The 21,841-nt window shown below is 45.2% G+C and overlaps 2 protein-coding genes and 1 long non-coding RNA gene across 5 annotated transcripts; all 3 read left to right on the top strand.

Annotated features, from left to right (window-relative positions):
* The first annotated feature begins 3,012 nt into the window (after positions 1-3,012).
* LOC120646341 (ergosterol biosynthetic protein 28-like) lies at positions 3,013-4,136 on the top strand. Its single transcript, XM_039922952.1, has 3 exons — positions 3,013-3,281; positions 3,541-3,747; positions 3,887-4,136. The coding sequence occupies exons 1-3, from the start codon at positions 3,134-3,136 to the stop codon at positions 3,967-3,969; spliced, it is 438 nt and encodes a 145-aa protein (XP_039778886.1). The 5' UTR covers positions 3,013-3,133; the 3' UTR covers positions 3,970-4,136.
* A 14,642-nt stretch (positions 4,137-18,778) lies between these two features.
* On the top strand, positions 18,779-19,653 carry LOC120646340 (ergosterol biosynthetic protein 28-like). The gene is made up of 3 exons (XM_039922951.1): positions 18,779-18,981; positions 19,077-19,283; positions 19,357-19,653. The coding sequence occupies exons 1-3, from the start codon at positions 18,831-18,833 to the stop codon at positions 19,437-19,439; spliced, it is 441 nt and encodes a 146-aa protein (XP_039778885.1). The 5' UTR covers positions 18,779-18,830; the 3' UTR covers positions 19,440-19,653.
* Positions 19,654-20,548: 895 nt separating this feature from the next.
* LOC120646339 lies at positions 20,549-21,606 on the top strand. 3 transcript variants are annotated; one of them, XR_005664390.1, is made up of 4 exons: positions 20,549-20,989; positions 21,070-21,185; positions 21,292-21,399; positions 21,542-21,606. It is a non-coding gene; the product is annotated as an uncharacterized LOC120646339 (long non-coding RNA). The 3 variants fall into 3 exon arrangements; XR_005664389.1 differs by having other exon boundaries at positions 21,292-21,601; XR_005664391.1 differs by having other exon boundaries at positions 20,899-20,984; positions 21,292-21,601.
* Positions 21,607-21,841: the final 235 nt, after the last annotated feature.

Here is a 21,841-nt window from a genome sequence, read left to right as displayed (position 1 = left end):
TCCCGCTTCTACACTGAGCCTCTTCAGGAACGGGGAACTTGGGATCCCTGGCTCCCATATTTGGGACCGTTCAGACGCACAAGTCCATGAGCCTACTGCAGCAGACGCTAGGGAGATTGAAAAGGCAACATGCGAAAATCAAGATCCATCCCACCATATGTACGGATGTACCTGGATGCATATTTTTCTTTCTATTGATCAGATACACATATGCATAGATGAAAAAAATAAATTCACATGTGCATCCTTTTCCTTTTATTTGAACACAATAACATAATCACAACAATATTTATTGTTCAAGAAGCATATAAATTTGCATATCCTAATTTGACACCACTATAAATAATAATTAATATAAGTATGCTTTTGCATATAATAAAAAAATTAAAAAATATTCAAAGATAAGATGCACGTATTTTATTTTTAATGGTCAGGATGCACATATTTTTGTGCAACTAAAAATTATTAAATAAATCATAGAAGAAGGCACTAGAAGTGTACATCCATGTCATAAAAATATGTTTAAACAGTGCACCGCTTCTACATACTTCAATTAAAATATCATTCCCACTCCTCTTACTTGCACAGATACCAACACACAACAAGGAATGGATGGGTGGTACAGCATAGCACACGGTCAAAACAGCCTTGCACAAATATCGATGAATTCCAATCCATAGGTAGCTATGATGGGAACCGGGGAATATGAGTTCCCTAGTTGATTTAGAGCAAGTATTATAAGGCAGCAAGACCGGCGAAGAGTACAGCCACGTTAGAAAAAAAAATCACAGTTGGCAGTGAGAGAAAAGAAGAGAGAGTGTAGAGTGGGCGGATGGCGAAGCGCTAGGCGCGCATGCAACTTCTATTGGCTACACTGCTGCTGCCCTCGCTACTAATTTGCTGCATGTGCTGCGCCGCTTGTTGCTGCTAAAGTTGTTCTATTAAATACTCTCCATAGTGGCATTTATACCGATAGCTGGCTACACCATAATCCTTGCTATTACGACGCGGCGCACAAGAGGCATTTATCAAGGCGGGGCGAGGCTAGTGGCGCTGTACTCCACACAGCCCCAGCCATCGGCTGCACGGTGCCGATGCGCTAGCAGCACACGCACGCAAAGTGCAGGGGTCTCGGGGTCATGCGCGTGACCCTCGTGTGGACCTGACACAGGCAGCCCACCCCTTCAGGATTTTGTGTTTTGTTGTGAGAACAATTTTTTTGTTGCCGGAATAAATTTATTATGTTGCTGAAACAATTTTTATTATTTGAGCAATAAAAAATTTATTTCAGCAATAAAAATAATTATTAAATCTTATGTGATAATTTGACATACATATGACACCTAACATTACTGGGCCAGAGGGTGCTGATGCTCGCAGGTGGCGCAGCAGGCCGACGGGGCACACGGCCCAGGAGCAGGCCACAAGCCCAGGTGGGGCGCTGTCCAGGCCAGCGGGCCGTCGAGCGGGGCAGGCAAGCACAGCAGCCTGCTCGCAAGGCAGCGCACGGCCCAGCTGCAGCAGGTGCGTGGGAGGCAGGCCGGCTGCTGGTGGCAGGCCTGTGCAGGTGAGCATGCAGTGAAGCAAGGTGAGCACGGCACATCCCAGGTAGCTCAGGTATGATCTGACTTTATGTGTTTATTTTGTGCTCATGCCTTTGCTCATTGATTTCATAATCAGATAATTTAATTAGTATCTTTGTGTCACTAATATTGATAACTTTGGGGTGCCTTAATTTACCCTTTTGTTGATTAGTTTGTGTTCTTGCCAATCTTAGTACTGGTTCTTGCATGCTTAGTTAAATCTCCTTTAGCATGAATAGCTACTGCTTTGTATAGCTTACTCCTTTCGGCATTTTATTTGCTAGCTAGCTCCTCATGCTTTTGGTTAATAGAATCTATGGTGGTAATTTGGCTTGTGTTGATTGCCTTTCGCTTGTTTCTGTCACCATCAAGCTTTTCTAACTGTTTTCTAGGGTAAGCTAGTCACGACTCACGAGTTGGCTTGTGTCACTTTGTCAGTTGGAAGACAGGTATGTGCAGTGGCGGATATAAGGCTACTAGGGCCATGGCCCTAAGCACTGGGCTGATTTCTCCATACTGCAGCTACTGTAGCATAAGTGACCCAGCCAACTAGCTTAGTCCAGCTTCGTGCCCGGGTATGTGGGGTTGACTTTGAGACGTACATCTTTTGCCCCCCGCCCTCCTCCCTTCCTCCGGAATATTAGGAGTCGCTTGGGCGATTGGCAGTCAAACAAGCCCAATAACTATTTTTTTGTTCCGGAACAACTTTTTTGTTCACGAATAATTTTTTTTGTATTACTAGAACAACTAAAAAATTATTCCGGAACAAAAAAAATGTTCTGAAACAAATTTGACTGGATTGCACATGTGGGCCGATTTGTTGGACTAATTTAGACCCAAAATATAAAATGTGGGGGTGGATGGAGCTTGTGCGATGACTGCGCTGCAAGTCACGCGCGTTGCCTGGAACCCCCCCCCCCCCCCCCCCCCCCGCCGTTTTCGATCCCGCATAATGAAATGTCCTGTGAGGATTTCAAATTGTGTAAAAATTTTGAAATATAATTTATACTAAGTTGAATAACTGAAAATCTCAAAAAAAAAAATTGTGCGCATATTAATCAAAATGGACGTGCCTCCGCCTTCTCTCTCAAAAAAAAAGGTGAGAGCAAAAGGTTGAATGGTGACGTGTAAGCTGCACACTTGATATATAGTGACAGCAGGCAGTCATATATCTCATCATCCACGTTGATAGAGCTACATTACCTAACAAAATGTGTGGCTATACGCATGGTTATACGCTCTGCCCTACCATTGCCCCAAGTCACATCATGTTCTCCGAGATCTCTCTCTCAAAAAAAAAAAAAAGAGGAGAGCAAAAGGTTGAATGGTGACGTGTAAGATGCACACTTTGAAGTTTTACACGCAGCTGACTACCCTATAAATTGAGGCGGAACCGGTCGTTTAATTACTAGGTACCGTGAGGCCGTGATCCCATTATCTGTTCAAGAAAAAAAAAAAGTACTCCTGATCCTGCTCGCAGAGCGAAGACCCTTTGCACTCTAGTGCGTCTTTTGGTCGCAGTGGCAGTCGCAGCCAGGGCAAAATAAGCCATGGCTGGAGCATGCACGAAGCCCATCGGCGGCGTGCCGGCGCTGGGGTGGTGGCTCATCGCCGCCGGCACCTTCCGCTCCGCCTACACCTTGTCCTGCTTCTTCGGCTCCGCGGCGATGTGCTCGGTCATCTACTCCGACATGCCGAGTACGTGATGTAGGTTGATCCGTAGTAGCGATGGTAGAAAATATTATTGGAACTATTTTACATAGCTTAACATCTAGGCGTTCATTATATAGTCCGGGTTCATAGAGTCCTAGTCCTAATCCAATTATATAATCTAAGTGACTGATCAGAGTACAGTTCTAGTCCTAGTTTAATACAACTCATACTCTAACATTCTCCTCAGTCATAGCGCATTGTTTTCACTGAAACATTTGCATAAACCTTACTATCTGGGCTTCAGTGACCGATGAACATGGGCGAACGGTCGCGGTGTGGACTCTGCTATCGTGCACGCTGTGCTTCCGGTGCGCCTTCAACATCGGCAGCAAGCCGATCTACGCGGCCACCTTCCTGTCCTTCTTCTATGCCCTCGGCTACCTAACCATCGAGTGCCTGGTGTACCATACCATCCATGCAGCTAGACTCTCCCTAGTCATCCTCATCGCAGGTACTGTACACAACTAGAATTCACGTCCATTGATCTGCAGGCACGCACGACGCAACAAGCAGGACCGGATTCACCATGCACCTTTATCTGACTGACGACTTGCATTCAACCTGCTGATTTCTTCCCATTTCCAATGCAGGGACATCCATGATTTGGATGCTTCTTCAGTGGAACTCTAATGGCCATGAAACCCGGCCCCATGAGGCTGCCAAGCAGCAATGATATATCATGGTTCTTTTCCTGTCAAAATAAAATAACGGGCGTTGTTGAAGTATAAGTAAACTGTCCGTCTTTCCTTATAAGCTTAAACTTTTGGATTGAGTTGGTTGGTGCATGCAACTCAATATGATATATCAGAACGCAATTAAATAAAATAATTACAACTGACTTCTAATTTTCACATTTGAGACCTGAGGAAACCTGCACCAATTTGTTGAATAAGACAATTGGTCAAACCTGCACCAAGTTGTGTTAACTGGGATGACGACATGGATGACTTCATGCCCCCCAAACCATGGCCTCCAACACATGATGTTCCTCCCCCTGTACATGAACCTAGATCTAGAAAAAAGAGAAAGGGAAAGGGAAGAGGTTCGTCAAGTCATGCTGCAGCACCTCAAGCACCAAGTTGTGTTAACTGGGATGACGACATGGATGACTTTATGCCCCCCAAACCATGGCCTCCAACACATGATGTTCCTCCCACTGTACATGAACCTATATCCAGAAAAGAGAGAAAGGGAAAGGCAAGAGGTTCGTCGAGCCATACTACACCACCTGCAGCACCACCATCTGTCAACTGGGATGACGACCTAGATGATTTCATGCCATGATCTATAACATATGATGTTCATCGGTTTAAGATGTATTCGCATTTAGTATTATTAATGTTGTATTATGCTTATATGTATGTCTCGTACCTAACTTGCATTCACTGGACATGTACATAATGTCGAGTTTGAATCGTAGTTAGTCCTAATGGAGCATCGAAGCATAAACATACCATCTATCGTTTGTAATGGAAAATACGAGAGTGATCAGAGGCGAACGTTGAAGTGTACAAATAAGTGGTCCACATCTATCTCATTACAAATAAACATTAGAGATACAAATATCAGATATATCTAACCACCCCTAGGGCGTCAGACCCTCATAGCCCTCTGCTGGGCACGGACATGGCCATCGGAGTAGGTGTGACGATCCGGAGACCTCACCTGTCGCTCAGGACGCAAAAGGGGCTGCGGTGTATGCTGCTGAGAGATCCCAAGTGGTGCTCCTCCTAGCTGTGAATACCACAAGACATCAGGGTCACCGTGCGCGCCAGGTGAGTCTGGAGTCAAGCTGTCAAGTTCGTCTAAGGTGACGCCCTCATTATCTGGAACAAACGTACTCGAAACAAATCCTGCGTAACATATAAACGTAAACCAACATATGTTGCGTGGTAAATTAGTGAGTGTATTGAGATAGTGTTTTGTACCAGGTCGAAAGGAGGAAGAAGGTCCGGCGCCCGCATCGGGGTAGAATCCTAAGCATAAAATGCGGATGTTAGCGTGCGCTCGTGTCTTTCGTCATGACATGTAGAAACCGAAATACGAAACATAAACTAACCTATGTAGGCCGGTATCTGTGGCCCCGGTACCATCCCTGGATACGGTCCACCAACTGGTGTTGCCCCTCTAAATATTCCAGTATGGGCGAACGCAGTAGCTGAATCGTATCCTGTTTGTGATATTAGTAAATATGTAGCAACACTTGATCTAATTTTAAAGAGATATCTACGTTACATGCAGTTGTGTAGTACTGAGACGTCGGGTGGTGCGCGGTCGCCGGACACGGGAACGCCGACGAGGCCTGGGACGACCCGTGGCTGTCTTCATACTGCACACGGCTTCCCAAGTTGTGCCGTACTGAACGCAACTGGTCACGCTGCCTCGACCATGCCTCTGTCTGCTCAAACTGGGTCATTGGGGATCCGGCACGTACCCTCGTCAGGTAAGTCGAGCAGTCCGTCTACATCATGTTGCAAAGGCAAAACTGCATCCATTGAGTAAAGGAACAGTTAGTAACACATGAATTATCTTATGATTATTAATATATATGCAAATATGATCAAGAGACTCACCGCGCCAGCTAGTGCCTCCACGTGGTGCCGGGCATAGCCATCCTGAGGCCTCGCTTGGTGTGCCTGCGGGTGAGTGTCAACATAAACCAGACGAGCCCGAGTCCCGAGTAAGTACCAGGTGAGGTAAGCCCTAAAGGAGCTGTCTGTGTGTGGTCCTGTTGGATGGACCAAGTGCTCGTCTGCCTGTTCCCATTGGTCCACCCACAGCTGCATCTTGGTGAGCCAATCAGCTGAGCACGGTAAGCCACTCCTTGACAACTTACAAAAGTGAACCACGAAGAATCGTTAGATTCGACATAAATGTATGAGCCAAGTTCATTCATAATTACCTGTGGTCCTGGCGATTGACACGCTCCAACGCGGTGGGCACCGGAAACTCCTGGCGCTGCCCAAACTGTCTCCTGACTCTCCAGGGGCAATATGCCTCAACCGCGATGTCGTAAACCAGGACGGCTGTAGTAAGCCACAGGCTCGCATTCGCGGAGCAGTGCGAAGACAGGCCTGCTGGTGCACGGGTAGCCACAGCCTCTGGGCAGTAAGGCTCCCAGACAACGTCCTCGGGCGTCAACATGTCGAGCTCCGAAACAAACTCAGGATATGTGCGTCTAACCTGCGCATGCGCCCAGGACCTCTGCAGTCCGAATAAGTAAAATTAAAAGTGCGCTTATGCATCGTGTAACAATGAATAACAAAATTAGATTTGTTGCGAACGTACCTGATGCCAGATCCAGAGAGTTCCCATAGTGGGCTGTCGTCCTCCTCGTCGCCGTACATGGCCTCGTGGTAAGGCTCGTGGCTGACGATGGGCTGACCAACGGCTAGCCTCTCGTACGACCAAAGTTGCAGCAGTAGTAGGCACCCCACCAGGATAGCTTTCCCATGTGTCTTCCTGCAGCCATCGCAGAGTCCACGATAAGTGGCTGCAAGTACCGCCTCACCCCAGCTATAGGGCGGTACGTCCTTGTCCCCATTCGCAATCTCCCGTGCATACGGAAGGAGAATCCTATCGACCGAGTTGCCATGAGTGTTGTTGAACATGATGTAACTAAACAACCAAAGCAGGTACGCCTCCAGCGATCTGGTCAAACTGTACTCGTCGGTATCCGCAAGCAACAGGAGGGGCTGCATAAACAATTAAGATTAATGGTTTCAGCTGATAATGCAACATGTGAATTGTAACAATTAAACTTAAATATGCAATTAATACGTACTGTAAACTATAGGAACCAGGTCTTCGAAGGACCTGCTGCTCGCGGGTGCGGGTTGATCGGACCTGCTTCTTCCACGCGGTGAACCAGGGCAAAACGGGCCTTCAGGTCATCCTTCCACGAGGCCGCCACCACACGCGGACCTACAGCCTCCCCGACGATAGGGAGGCCGAGGAGGTAAGCCACGTCCTGCAGCGTAGGAGTTATCTCCCCTCAGGAGGGATCGGTCGAGCTGAACAAGCCCACCCTCGACAAGACAGCCCAGAGTCAGTAGACCGGACTCACGTAACCTGCAATAAACAAAATTGTCAAAACAAAGGAATACCGACAAATACATAAGTGATAAACAATAATATTTCATTACATACCTGTCAACCCAATCGTGGTGTATAGAGATATGCTCCCCAAGTGGACGAGGATGTAGCACCTCTAGGACTCGGTGCTCAACTGCTGCAAAGAAAGACCTGTGGCTCGAGTCGATAACTGGGTCTAGCAAGGAGTCCATCTCCATACCTACATTCAAAAATATATGAGAACACATAGGTACATATATGTTCCATACAAAATGGATGCACGATATTTATACATTATAGATAGGTTCGATACAAACTGCAGTGCATTCGTGAAGTGCATTCTAAGGACACTTCTTGTAGTTGTGACCTAATGCTCCACATTGGCTGCAATGCTTTTGTGCCTTGCTTGCCTCGGACTCGTCCATACCATTCCGAATACAACGTGTCTGACGGCTGCCTTTGGCTTTCTTAGTGGCTGGATCAGGAATAAACATCTTGTCCTCATTATCCTGAATGAAAGGTCCCACTATTCAAATCCCGTATACCTCATGTCCCTAGGTGGATACAACTGCTTCCTTGCTGAAGTAAGGTGAAACAAATACTCCTGGCTGCAACCCAGACTCTGCACATGCCGCAATGAGATGCGAGCATGGCAAATGCAATAACTTAGACTTCATGCAGGAGCAGAAGGCTTTGCCATCTACTGTAATCAAACTCTCCTGTACCACCCTATCTCTACGGATACCACGACCAGTTCTATCCTTGCATAGAACCTCAAATCTATGCTCCATTGTACATGTCGATATGACGCGGTGTAGTTTGGCCTTTTCTATCTTCTGTTGCATATATTGTGTCACACTTATGCAAAACTGAATTTGGGGGTTGCTGATGTTTATGCTTGCAGCCATGTAACACTCTCTGAAATACTTCATGCACCCATACATGATGAACTCAACAATTCCCACAAGAGGAAAGGCACGACAACGCCGCATAACCATATTGAAACATTCTGCATGGTTCGTTGTCTAAATACCATACCGCATTCCATTTGTATCATAAAGGAATGACCATTTCTCCTTAGGTGCACCTCGAATCCAGTGTGAAAATGGCTTCTCAATTGAATTCGTAGCCTCTACAGCCTGACTCGTGCTGGTTCCTGATGCCCTTACCTTCACTTGCTCTGCAGTCAACTGATCAAGCATCTGCCATAAAGCATTGAATTTTCTCTGTTGATTTTGGATGCACAACCTCTTAAACATGTTCTTAAGATCCTATTTCTTGAAGTGGTCATAGAAGTTTGCACCCATATGCCTAATGCACCACCTGTTGTGGACATCGGGCCATAATGGAGGCGTTGTCGCAGTTCCGCGTTGCAATTTCATTATTGATTGTAGCAGACCTGCATGCCTATCACTAATAAGGCACACATCTAGACGTGCAGCAACAACATGAACCTTCACTCGTTCAAGGAACCGATACCAACTATCTAAGTTCTCATTCTCAATAAATGCAAATGCGAGCGGAACTATTTGGTTGTTGCAATCTACCCCGATTGCGGTGAGTATCTGACCATTATAACTTCCAGTTAGAAATATGCCATCAATGCAGATCACCGGAATACAACACTGAAATGCCCTAACACAGGCACCTAGGCAAAAGAAGGCTCGTTGCAAAATACTTTGCCCCCTAGTCACGGCTGGTACGAGGTATGTGTCATAAAAGCTTCTAGGAATTCTAGCAGCAACCTGGGATAACATACGAGGTAGGTTATCATATGATGCATCATATGTGCCGAACCGCATCTCGAACACCTTTTGTTTAGCCCGCCATGCCTTCAAATAACTAATGGTGTACTGATAAGTTTGCTCAATGTGTCGAACAATCATTTTTGGCTCATAATTTAGGTTGTCCGTAATCAACCCATATATTTGCTTTGCAACAAATTCGCATGATATATTGCGATGCGAGGGCTGAACTTCTGACAGCAAACAAGTGTGCTCTATCACAATGAAATATTTCCAGTTCGACTTCCATTTTCCCTTGAATGCATGTACTCGCCATGGACATCCATCATTCACACACTTCACCTCATATTCTTTACTGCCAAACTTCACGACTCTAAATTCTCGCTTCAATGATATTGCTCATAGTCTCACAACATCTTTTACGGCTTCAATGTTTGGATATGTTGCAACCTGCACTACCTCATTCCCTCTGTACTCCCACTCTTCTACGATATGATTGCCAAAACCATGCTCCTTCCACTCTTTTGGCAATGAGTACTGCTCGTAATCAGATGAGCCCTCACATTCTTCCATCTCCATTGTGGCTTGGTCCGATGTTTTGGTTCTCTATCTCTTCTGACTCATCTTGCTCAACATAGTTGGTCTCTCTTCAAATACTCGGAGTTACTTGATCTGCACCATGTCGGATTTCATTTTGTGTCTTCTCCCGAGTTTGAACAAGAATGGCCAGAGGCCACCCACACTCTAGAGCTGCTTGCATGTACTTCTGCCAGTCATCAGTGCTTTGTATCATTATCAATTCCCATAAATCACTTTCTACTTCCCAATTAACAAGAGAATGGACGGTCATCACATGTGTCTCCGGATCAACACGGAACCCACGCTGCAGCCACTTATATATGGAACCAAAACTCCTCTCCATATGTTTATCTATGGCGCTGGATGTGCACTTAAAGGCAGAAAAGTCTACTCCATTTGGCCCATACAAAACATTGTAGTCACCAAAAAATACTTGAAACTGCATCTTGCTCGACATATCTGTATATCACAGAATACTTATTAAGTTATACTTTTTACTTCACTACCTTATTCAATAATCCGTAAAAACTAAGTATGGATTTCAACTACAACATTTAAATATTCATAACTACGTGATGACACTCAAATTCTATACTGCATATGCGAAATTCTATTCTAAATCTTAATTAATTTATAAACACGTCTCTAATAGTACTGCAATTGTAATAATAAACGCGTAGTCTTAATTTCCTAAACTAATAATAAACGCGTATCCTTAAACTCCTACTTAAATTGGTTCTACTATAGCACTAATTAAATTTAATTACTCTACAATATCAATGGAAAAATACATAAGTTTAATATTATTACCTGCAGATCACAAGTACGCAATCCGGCAGGACTTCGCCGCTTCCCTTCTCCTCACTCCTTTTTTTCTCGATTTTTGGTGGAATTTTTGGGCTCAAATGAGAAGGGAATGGGGGTAGAGGACTTATATAGAGGGGGGACCCTGTCGCACGTTGAGGGGGCGACCGCCCCCCCCCCCCCCCCCCCCCCGCCGCCGAGCCCCCGCGCCGCGCTGACCGAGGCCCTGTCGCCCGAGGAGGGAGGGGCCCCGCCGCTGAGCCCCGCGCCACGCTGACCAAGGACCGATTTGCAAATATTTTTTTTACAAAAAAGGTCTGTCGCCCCCTGCCTGGGCGACAAGGGGCATGTCGCCCTCCCCATTGGCGACAGTGGCCCATTTTTGAAATTTCTTCGAACGGCTATATATTTTTGAAATTTAATTTTTTTTAAATATAAAAATGAGAAAAAGGCCCGTCGGGCGGGGCAGGCAAGCACAGCAGCCTGCTCGCAAGGCAGCGCCCGGCCCAGCTGCAGTAGGTGCATGAGAGGCAGGCCGGCTGCTGGTGGCAGGCCAGTGCAGGTGAGCACGGCTTCCAGTGAAAGTGAAGCAAGGTGAGCACGGCACAGCGCAGGTAGCTCAGTTATTTCTATATGTCAAAGACCTACGCTTTCTCGGCTTCTCATTGGGCCACGCCGCAAAAAAATATGAACCCTGCGATATCCATCGAACGGTCCTAGTAGCTTCCGTGCAGCGCTCAATTGCTTGAACCTTCTCGCATCCCCCCATCTGTCGCCACCTCCCCCTCCTCCCCCCCAACCTACGCTTTCTCGGCTTCTCATTGGGCCACGCCGCAAAAAAAATATGAACCCTGCGATATCCATCGAACGGTCCTAGTAGCTTCCGTGCAGCGCTCAATTGCTTGAACCTTCTCGCATCCCCCATCTGTCGCCACCCCCCTCCTCCCCCCCCCCCCGGCTCATGGCGTCTTCCTCCTGTTTCCTCCCTCCCACTTCCTCATCTCACGAGCTCCTCCCGCCATGCCTTCAACCTCCGCGTCCGCTGCTGCAGATGCTCGTCCTTGGGCAGCTTCGCTCGTCTCGGCGTCCCCGCACGGCGACCCTCTTCTTTCCCTCGATCTGATACGGTTAGTTCCTTCCCATTCTTCAGTTCCATTTGTCATTTACTCCGCCTCAGATCTAGCTGCGTCCATTGAGTACTAGGTCAGCTGCTTTGGTTTTGATGATGGTCGCCATCTAGTCAGTTTGCGAGCACCTGGATTTGGACGAGGGTATCGTGCCAACATGCTATATACTTAACTAAGGTATCAATTTGTATCAGCGAATAGATTCAGTGTTCCACATGAGCAAATGCCCCCATTTCTTTGATTTGCATGTTGTTAGTACTCCAATTATAGCCAGCTTGGACTGCTCAGACCGGGAGCTATTAATAATGTCTGACTTGACGGAGAGCACTATATATCTAGCTCAGACCAACCCCATGTACGGGTAATTAATCAATCAATCAATAAAGGCCAGAGAAAGGGCATGAATCGCCGATCCATGTTCCTTTCTTGCCGTTGCAAAATACTCCCTTCATTCAGTTATAATAACTATATTTTTAAAATTGTAAAATTTAGAATTAATTGCTATATTAAGCCTTCGTCTTGAGAGTCTGCAGGTAGCCTGTTCGGTACCCCGCAGTAACTCCAGCGCCAGCATGCGTGCCTCGGGAAGGAAAAAAAACTGGATCTGTTAGTTTTGGACGTGGGCCACGGCTGTTAATAATCGCGGGAAACAAGAAGTCTCGCTAAAAATGAATTGTAGAAATGAGAAGAGGATGATTAATGTGATTAATAGATTGATAAGCATATTTAGTGCCCTTAGTCACCGTGCCCTGTGAAAATATAGCGCATAGTATTTTGTAACGGCAAGTGCATGAAGCGCCGGCCATGTTCCTTGCCGTAGCAAAATAAAGCAATAGAGCAAAATGCTGACGTCACCCCCATAATATTTCAATAGTAACGTCACTTGCTAAACCATGTGCATGTTTTCATTTTAGATATCCTGATTCTGAATCTTAAAGTAGCACACAAAAGCTCGTGCTCCAGCACCCTAGAAATCCAAATGTGCTGATGAACAATCCCATAAAATATTTTTCTTTTGACAGATTTTGGCAGCCGGAGGAGAGGATGGTTTGAAAATGGAGCAATGCAAACCGGTCAGTTTGCGAGGCTTCTTAGATCGCTTTACGTACTTACTTATTAACTAGATTGATTCGTAAGGTATCGCGGCAACATGCTTTACTTAAATAACTAATAAGGTATCAAGTTTCGTGTCAGGATCCCAAGCAACAGTTGCTGCTCTAGGTAGGTTCGGGTCGCGCATTATCAACAGTGTAGTCTCTTTGTTTGGGAGGGGCTGGTTTCAATCCGAAATCAATCCTTTTGTGTTCAAAACTCTCTTCTTCTTAATGAAAACGTGCTCAGCTACAGTCGCGGAAAAAAAAGAATCTCAAGCAATGACCGGGAGCATCGCGGCAACATGCTATACTTAACTAAGGTATCAGTCATTCAGTCTCTCGGAGAACAGATTCAGTGTTCCACATGCATGAGCAATAATGCTCATTTCTTTAATTTTGGGCTCTGTATGTATTTCTTTCCCCTAGGATAATTCTTAGCCCAAGTAGGTATGCTCACGTACGTTAACCATATTTTCCGGAGCAGACGTCGTCAGCTCAATCTAGGATAGATTTTAGCCCAAGCAGGTATGTTCACTTCAGCTCAATCTAGGATAGTTTTTGGCCAGAGAGTGGTCTCAGATCTCATGCAAACTGGTTAGTCTTAGAATGGATCGAAGCAACAGCTAGCTAGCCGTGTCGGTGGTCGCAAGCACTTGGATTTCGATGAGTGTATCGCGCCAACATGCTATATACTACTGCTTCCGTTCCAAAATGTAGGTCGTTTTGGTTTTTTTAAATTTATAGTGTTTGCTATGCATCTAGATATAACGTATGTCTAGATTCATAGCAAAATATATGATTATAGAAAAGTCAAAATGATCTACATTTTGGAACGAAAGAATTACTTAACTAAGGTATCCGTTCCTCTCAAAGAACAGATTCAGTATTGCACATGAGCAATGTCCATTTCTTTGCATGTTGTTAGTAATGTAATTATAGCAAGCTTGGACTATTTAGACCGGGAGCTGTTAATAACGTCTGACTTGACGGAGAATTATATATCTAGCTCAGACCAACCCCATGTACGGATAATTAATTAATCAATACTCCCTCTATTCATTTTTGATAGCTATATTTCAAAAACTTAAATGTTCAAAAATGATAGCTATATTTACTATTAGCATGAGTTGTGACAATAAATAGCACTAGTTACAAAGAGTTTCTAGTTAAAACATTGGAGGACCAACAAAAAAGTCTGTGACATTTATTAGATTGATAAGCACACTTGTAGTGCCCTTGGTCATTGTGCCATATGGAAATATATCTATCAAAACTGAATGGAGGGAGTAAAGCCTAAAGGCCAGAGCAAGCGCATGAAGCGCCGTCCATGTTCGCGTTTGCTTGCCGCAGCGAAATAAAGCAAGTGGAGCAAAATGCTGACGTAACCGCATATTTCTAAAGTAACGTCACTGGTTAAACCATGTGCGTGTCTTAATTTTATGTTTTTCGAAGAACCTTCGAAGGGCAGGGAACTCATGCAATTCACTTAAGGCCCTGTTTAGTTCTCAAAAAAATTTCTATAGTATCCGTCACATCTAATTTTCGGACACATGCATGAAGCACTAAATATAGTTAAAAAAATAAATAATGACACAGTCTAACTGATTAGCATGAGACGAATCTTTTAAGCCTAATTAGTCCACAATTGGACATTAATTGCCAAATAACAACGAAAGTGCTACAGTGTTAAAACCCAAAAAATTTTGCGAACTAAACAAGGCCTAAGAAGAATAGAATTTACCCGGTTTATGAGAAAAACAGTGCCAAAAAATCTACAATGCATGGTTAATTAAGGAAAACCAGCGGAAAACCCACACGGGCACCCGAAACTTAACCCCCCCCCCCCCCCCCCCCCCCCCCCGCGACGCAGCAGAGCACACAACAGCCCCAGGTCATTGTTACTGAGCTGCAGCCAGCAGCTCCGACTCCCCAAGGCTGACCCAGACGACTAGCGATGCCAAAACAAGCGGGTCCTAAGTAAGAGGCCGCGACAGGTCATCGTTGCCAAGCTCAAGAAGAACAGCTCCGACTTCCTGCCAAGGACCCATACCCCACCTCCGGCGATTGCCTGACCTCCCAAGCAAAAATCTCGGACACCGACTTCCAGCCAAGAAGAGCATGTCTTAATAATTTTAGATATCTTGATTGTGAATCTTAAAGTAGCGTACATCTTAAAGTAGCATACAAAAGCTCATGCATCAGTACCCTAGAAATTCAAATGTGCTGTGCTGATGAACAACCCTATAAAATATTTTCTTGTGACGAGGACTTATGGGATCATATATATTAAAACTAGTAAGGTGGCCGCACAATAGTGCAAGGTATCTTGTTTTTTTTACTAACATTTGGTATTCTTTTTTAACGTGAAAAATGAATTTTTGTTTTGTTTTTTCGTGACCAAATAAATTCCTTGGCCATTGAAGTTACATCACTAGTGTAAATCAAGACCAGGGTACCTCTCAAGCTGCTAATGGTGTGAAATCCACACTAAACCATTTCCCATAAACACAGCAATTCAAACCACCCATCTCATTTTAGAAACCAACCCAAACATTTAGTAATTTTAAGCCAACCCAACCCCACACCCGGTGTCTCCAATCAGTTGGTCGCTTGGTGAGGTCTAGAGACCAGACCAAGGAACTCAGCTCCAGCTGCGTTAGGCTGCTGTCATCATTGTGGTCGAGGAGCATCAGCTGTGTTACCAAACCACAATGAGCTGTTTTCTTCGTGAAACCGAACTAAACCAAGCTGTTAGCTCGAGCAGACCACTTCCTACCAAACCCAAGCCCATCAAAGCAAAATCCAAACCACTAAACCCGGTTTCCATCCAAACCGTTAGCAGGTTGAGTAATCCCATAGAATAACCAAGGCCAATAATTAGAGTAAATTGCATCTACCATACAACAATTTGGCTGGTGGGTGCAAATTGATCCAACAACTTGTAAATTGCTCAATTTAGTACAATAACTTGACAGCTAGGTGCATATTGGTCCAACAACTTAGAAAATACTTAATTTAATGTAATAATTTGGTAAATTGGTGCATTCACAGTCCAAACGTATAATTTGACCATAGATTTTTGTGTCACAATGAACGCCAATAATTTTATTATCAAAATAAATTAATTTTGGTTTTATTAAAAATAATATATTATTTAACCACCTGCAACACATTAAAAGTAGATGAACATCAATATTTTTTTAATTTTATAAATAGAAATTATTGATGGTGATTTGATTGCTGCTTTTCAACTATGTATATTTTTTTATTAGTTCAAATTCAATCAAATTTTAGAATTACATCATTAGCATCATTGAAACACTAAAGTCGATAAGAGAGACCCTGAAACTTTAGGTTTCTTCTGCGCTTCTGCTCATGTATTCAACAATCCTCTCGTTTATTTCTGTTTATTTAGCTCATTTTCCTTTCTAACGAATTAGGATGCTTCAAAATATATACCAAGCTCCTAAAAGGTATCAATAGTTTGTATCAATATATTGGCTTTTTTAGCTTAACAATGTATATAATCTAATGCGATAATTTCTAAACCCTCTTAATATTTACTAAAATTTATTTATATTTATTTGTTGTACTCAACAAAGTTCTCATCGGCATGCCCTATTTTTATCAATTGTTGTATAGTCTAAATTCGCACGATGAATAGATCTATTTATAATTCATATATTTTTAAATTCAAATTCTAATCAACCTAAATCTCATAGATCAATTGATTAGTTCATATAGATCGAAGTGTTTATAAGCATTTTTTTTAAAATATAGATATTGTAGGATTCCATGCGAAACAAGTAAGTTTTAAAATCCTTATGTACAATATACGTGTATGCGTATGTCTTCATTTTAGATATCCTGATTGTGAACGAATCTTAATAAGTAGCATGCAAAAGCTCATGCATCAGCACCCTAGAAATCCAAATGTACACATGAACAACCCCATAAAATATTTTCTTATGACGATGCTAGGCGCCGGGGTTCTTACGCCCCGGCCGACCCACCCTCCACTATAGCGAGAGCACGACCGACAATATTCAAACTCGAGGCGCTTGATTCAGAGGCTAGCCTGCTGGACGCCTGGATTCTCCTCTCGTTCCCCTTTTGACAAGGACTTATATGGCATCATAAAATATATCTACTAGTATTTCTAAATCAAGCAATGATTCCACGGTCCATCAATCGGAATCCTAATCGAAATCCGAATAAATCAATTCAAATCCCAATCGAAAACCGGATGATTAATACCTCGCGCGGTCACGGCACATGTTGTATGTAAAGTTTTCATTAAAGAATTAGTAGTCCATGTAGGTATGGGTAAATTTATATTACCTGTAGCAACGCACGTGCACTATACTAGTATATTCAAATTGCTACTAGATTCGATTGGAGGTTGTGTCTACCTTTTTGTTACCATCATTTATATTCAAATTGCAATGTTCAAGATTATATTTGACCCATACTTTATTATTACTTAATGAATGAGTCAGAACATGGAGAAGGCATGCTCACGTCAGCTCAATCTAGGATAGATTTTGGCCGCCGGATCGAGGAGAGGATGGCTCGAAAATGGAGCAATGCAAACCGGTCATTCGTAGGATGGCTGAAGTAACAGCGCAGTCAGCCTGTCAGTTTGCGAGGCTGCATGCTTCGATCGGTTTACTTATCTAGATTGATTCGTAAGGTATCGCGGCAACAAGCTTTACTTAACTAAGGTATCAGTACTGTCAGAGAACAGATTCAGTGTTCCACAAGATCGATGCCCATTTCTTCAATTTGCATGTTGTTACTATTATAATTAGCAACCAGTCAATAATTTCTGACCGGACGGAAGTGTGCCGGCCCATTTCATGTTTCTCGCGGCAGCAAAAAAAAAAAAAAGCAAGCAAGTGGAGTGGTGACATCACCATATGTTTCAAAAGTGACGTCACCAGTTAGAGATTACTCACAAAGTTATTTTAGATATATATATCCTGATTATGAATATTAAAGTAACATACAAAAGCCGATCCCTAAACCATGTGTGTGACAATTTTTTATGATAATAGCAATAATATAAAACATTATGAAGTCCCATCTATCGGCACCCCATTAATCCATATGCCCATAGATAATATGCTTTACAATTATATATACTCCCTCCATCCGGAATTATTAGTCATTTTGATTTTTCTAGGCGCGTAGTTTTTATTATGCTTCTAGACATATGTTATATCTAGGTGCATAACAAAATCTATGTATCTAAAAAAGTCAAAATGACTAATAATTTAGAACGGAAGGAGTATATGTTAAACAACATGCTACTAGATTAGAGGCTGCACCTACTGTTTCAGCATGATATATATGTAAATTGTAAGGTTTTTTTGTGTTCTTACCCCAATTTTGAAGTGCAATTGTGATTTTGTCCTCATTTTTTTAACTTTGTGATTTTGCACTTTATTTTTCACAAGTTGTTGCAATTTTACCCTTAATCTTTGCGTATTTGCCCATGTTTTGACTATTGACTAGGGGTAAAATCGCACTGAATTATGAATAGTAAAGGGCAAAATCACAAAGTTAAAAAATGAGGGCAAAATCACAATTACACTTCAAAGTAGAGGTAAGAACGCAAATACCCCATTGTAACGTTCATGATTCAGCCCCATACTTCACTGAGATTTGTAGATGAATGAACCAGAGAATGGGGCACAATTATCTTCACGTACGTAAGCCCAACCTAGGATAGATTTTTGATGGAGAGCTGGTCAAGTGCAAACTGGTCACATGCTTACGATTTAAAACAGCACCAGTTGGCTCGGAGCAAGTGCATGAAGTTTAGGGTATTTCTTGCTGCAGCAAAAACGCAAGCAAGTGGAGCAAAGTTCTGACATCACCACAAGTTTCCAAGGTTTATAAACATAAGGAAAACCATAGTTTATGAATCGAGCAGACAGTATAGGCTAAAATGGAGTAGCAATAAAGAAACTGCCGTAGACTGGACTGCAGTTCCTGACTACCTCTATAAATAGAGGCGGAACCGGGCGTTTCTAATAAGAGCGAACACGCTTGCAGTACTCTAGTGCGTCTTTTGGTCGCAGTCGCAGCCCGGGGCACGCATAAGCCATGGCCGGAGCATCATGGACGAAGTGTACCGGCGGCGTGCCGGCGCTGGGGTGGTGGCTCATCGCCGTCGGCGCCTTCCGCTCCGCCTACACCTTGTCCTGCTTCTTCGGCTCCGCCGCGATGTGCTCGGCCACCGCCTCCGAGATAACGAGTACGTGCTATCAATAGTAGCAATCTCCAAAGTAATGATGGTTTTCAACTTGTTTTTACCGAAGCATCTGTTAAACCTTACCATCTGGGATTCAGTGACCGGCCAACATGCGCGAACGATCGCAGTGTGGACTCTGCTGTCCTGCACATTGTGCTTCCTGTGCGCCTTCAACCTCGGCAGCAAGCCGATCTACGCGGCCACCTTCCTGTCCTTCCTCTACGCCCTCGGCTACCTAACCGTCGAGTGCCTTGTGTACCACACAGTCAGGGCAACCACACTCTCCCTGTTCATCTTCATCGCAGGTACTGTACACAGCTAGAATTCGCGTCCATGGATGGTTTGGACCCTGCTGATTTGTTCCCATTTCCAATGCAGGGACATCCATGGTTTGGATGCTTCTTCAGTGGAACTCCAACGGCCATGGACCCCGTCTCCGTGAGGCTACCAAGCAGCAATGATACATCATGGTTCTTTTCCAGTCAAAATAAAATAGTGGGCATCCCCTGTTCCAATTAATATAATCGTGTAATATGTAATGTTTTAGGAGACTTGGTCTCGCACTTGGCTTCTACAGTACTACTATGATTCAGTCCTTCGATCAAGTCTTCAATGCATTCATGCAATGCAACTTAGAATTCTGTAATGCTTTTTCTTTTTGTAATTCTTCTCTGTTTGTCGCATACATGAATGCTAAATAAAGTAGTTTTGTTTGTCATCTGTGATGCCACGTATACATGAACGCTAAATAGCTTACACCTCCGTTACATTATCCAAGACGCCACGCATGTAATCTGAATAGCTAGCATCAGGGGCGGAGGACCTGTTATGGCCCAGTATGGCGCGCGCCATACCTAAGCCCAAGCCCAAAATTTTTTTTCTCAACCCCACGCTGCATTCCGCCCGCCGCCCGCCCCGCAGCAGCCTCCGCGCCGCAGCCGCTGCCTGCCTCCACGCCCCGCCTCCACGCCTCCGCGCCGCAGCCGCTGCCTGCCTCCGCCGCCCCGCCTCCGCGCCGCAGCCACCGCCTGCCTCCGCACCGCGCCTCCGCCTTCCCCAACAGGGGCGGAGGACCTGTTATGGCCCAGTATGGCGCGCGCCATACCTAAGCCCAAGCCCAAAATTTTTTTTCTCAACCCCACGCTGCATTCCGCCCGCCGCCCGCCCCGCAGCAGCCTCCGCGCCGCCGCCTGCCTCCGCGCCCCGCCTCCACGCCTCCGCGCCGCAGCCGCTGCCTGCCTCCGCCGCCCCGCCTCCGCGCCGCAGCCACCGCCTGCCTCCGCGCCGCGCCTCCGCCTTCCCCAACCCGTCTCCCCCGAGCTCCGATCCGACGCCGCAGTCTCAGCGCCCGTGCCGGCGTCGCGCGTAGGGGAGGAGGACCGGTCGGCTCGCCGCCATGCTGAGCTCCCCAAGGTCTTCTTCGCCTCCTCGACCCCCTCCTCGCGCCGCGCGGGGGCACTGCGCCGGCTGCTCTCCTCGCCGGCCTTCTCCGCGGCCTGCCCCCTCTTCGGCCTCGCCGGCTTCCTCGCCGCCGACCTCACCCCCTCCACCTCCCTGTGACCCTGTCCGCCGCGCGTAGCTGCTGCCCGGACTCCTCCCGCCTGCTCTCTGTCTCCGTCGCATGGGACCGCCGCCCCGGGGATGTCTCCGGCACGGGCTCCGCGGAGATCCCGGTCCACCTCGCCACCGAATCGCGCGGCCGGCACAAGGTCATGGCCTTCGTTGGGATCTTGACCGGGTTCAGCAGTCCTCAAACTTCATGGCCGCCTTGTTCACTAGTTGAGGGGTCGCTTGAAATAACTGTCAGCTTGCTCCTGCAGCGGAGTACATGAGCTTGCCGGCGAGCCAGTACTCGGTGCTAGACGCGGAGCGCATCGAGCGCGCCGACGACTCCACCTTCCGATGCTACGTATACCGCTTCCGCTTCTTCGCACTCGAGGTCTGCCCTGTCCTCCTTGTCCGCGTCGACGAGGAACCCAACGGCTGCTGCATTCGCCTCCTCTCCTGTAAGGTACCATTCAGCAAATACAGGTTATGCTTCTTATAGTGTTTTTTCATAGTCTAAAATAAACTATTTAATCCTTGTTCCAGGATACAATTGACATGATTTGCTGTGGGATGCAGCTTCCATGGTGAATAGGGTTTTCTGCAGCAGCACTAAACAAGATTCAGCTATTCAACAGCTTACATCAGATACTACAATAGAGGTATTGCACTCTCAAGGTCCCACCTTACATGGTTGAATCATCATTGAATTGAACACAATCAGCTTATATTTCATTGGCTGACTTCTACTAACCCTTTACTCATCAGTGTCGCTGCAGGTTTGCATCATTATGAACTATTGAAAATTGGCAAACTTTATGCTGGCAAGGAAACCACCATCCATTTTTCTCCTTTCTATCCCATGCAGTGAAACAGGTACAAGTTTCCTCTTAACTTTTAGTTCTGCCCCTATCAGTTTTGTTAATCGAAGTAATGTTGTATAGCTAACCATGGCTAGCTTTTTCAATAAATTGTAAATGAATTTGATGGTGGACGATGTAAAATTCCTGATGGACAGAAGCAAAACTCTATAAATACACCGCCATACCTAAATTTTCGGTCGTCCTCCGCCACTGGCCAGCATACACTTTTTAACTTCACTCTCGAGAATATGACACCACTTGTAAAGTAAAGTCAGATTAAACAGTGTCGTCGGTGGTGGCCGGCTGGTTCGTGGCTGCACTCAAGTCAGCCTAGCTCACTATCTCCTTTCCCTTTCTCTTCCCCCAGCTCTAAACTCAGGTCATCTTCTCCGGCTCCATTTTTATCTGTCGTCATCCGTCATGGGCCAAATCTGCTCCTCCCTTTCGCCATATCT

The sequence above is a fragment of the Panicum virgatum genome, chromosome 8K, assembly GCF_016808335.1.
Source record: "Panicum virgatum strain AP13 chromosome 8K, P.virgatum_v5, whole genome shotgun sequence".
Lineage (NCBI taxonomy): Eukaryota > Viridiplantae > Streptophyta > Magnoliopsida > Poales > Poaceae > Panicum > Panicum virgatum.
Note: the sequence above shows the minus strand (reverse complement) of the source record. Positions and strands in the feature narration are given on the sequence as shown.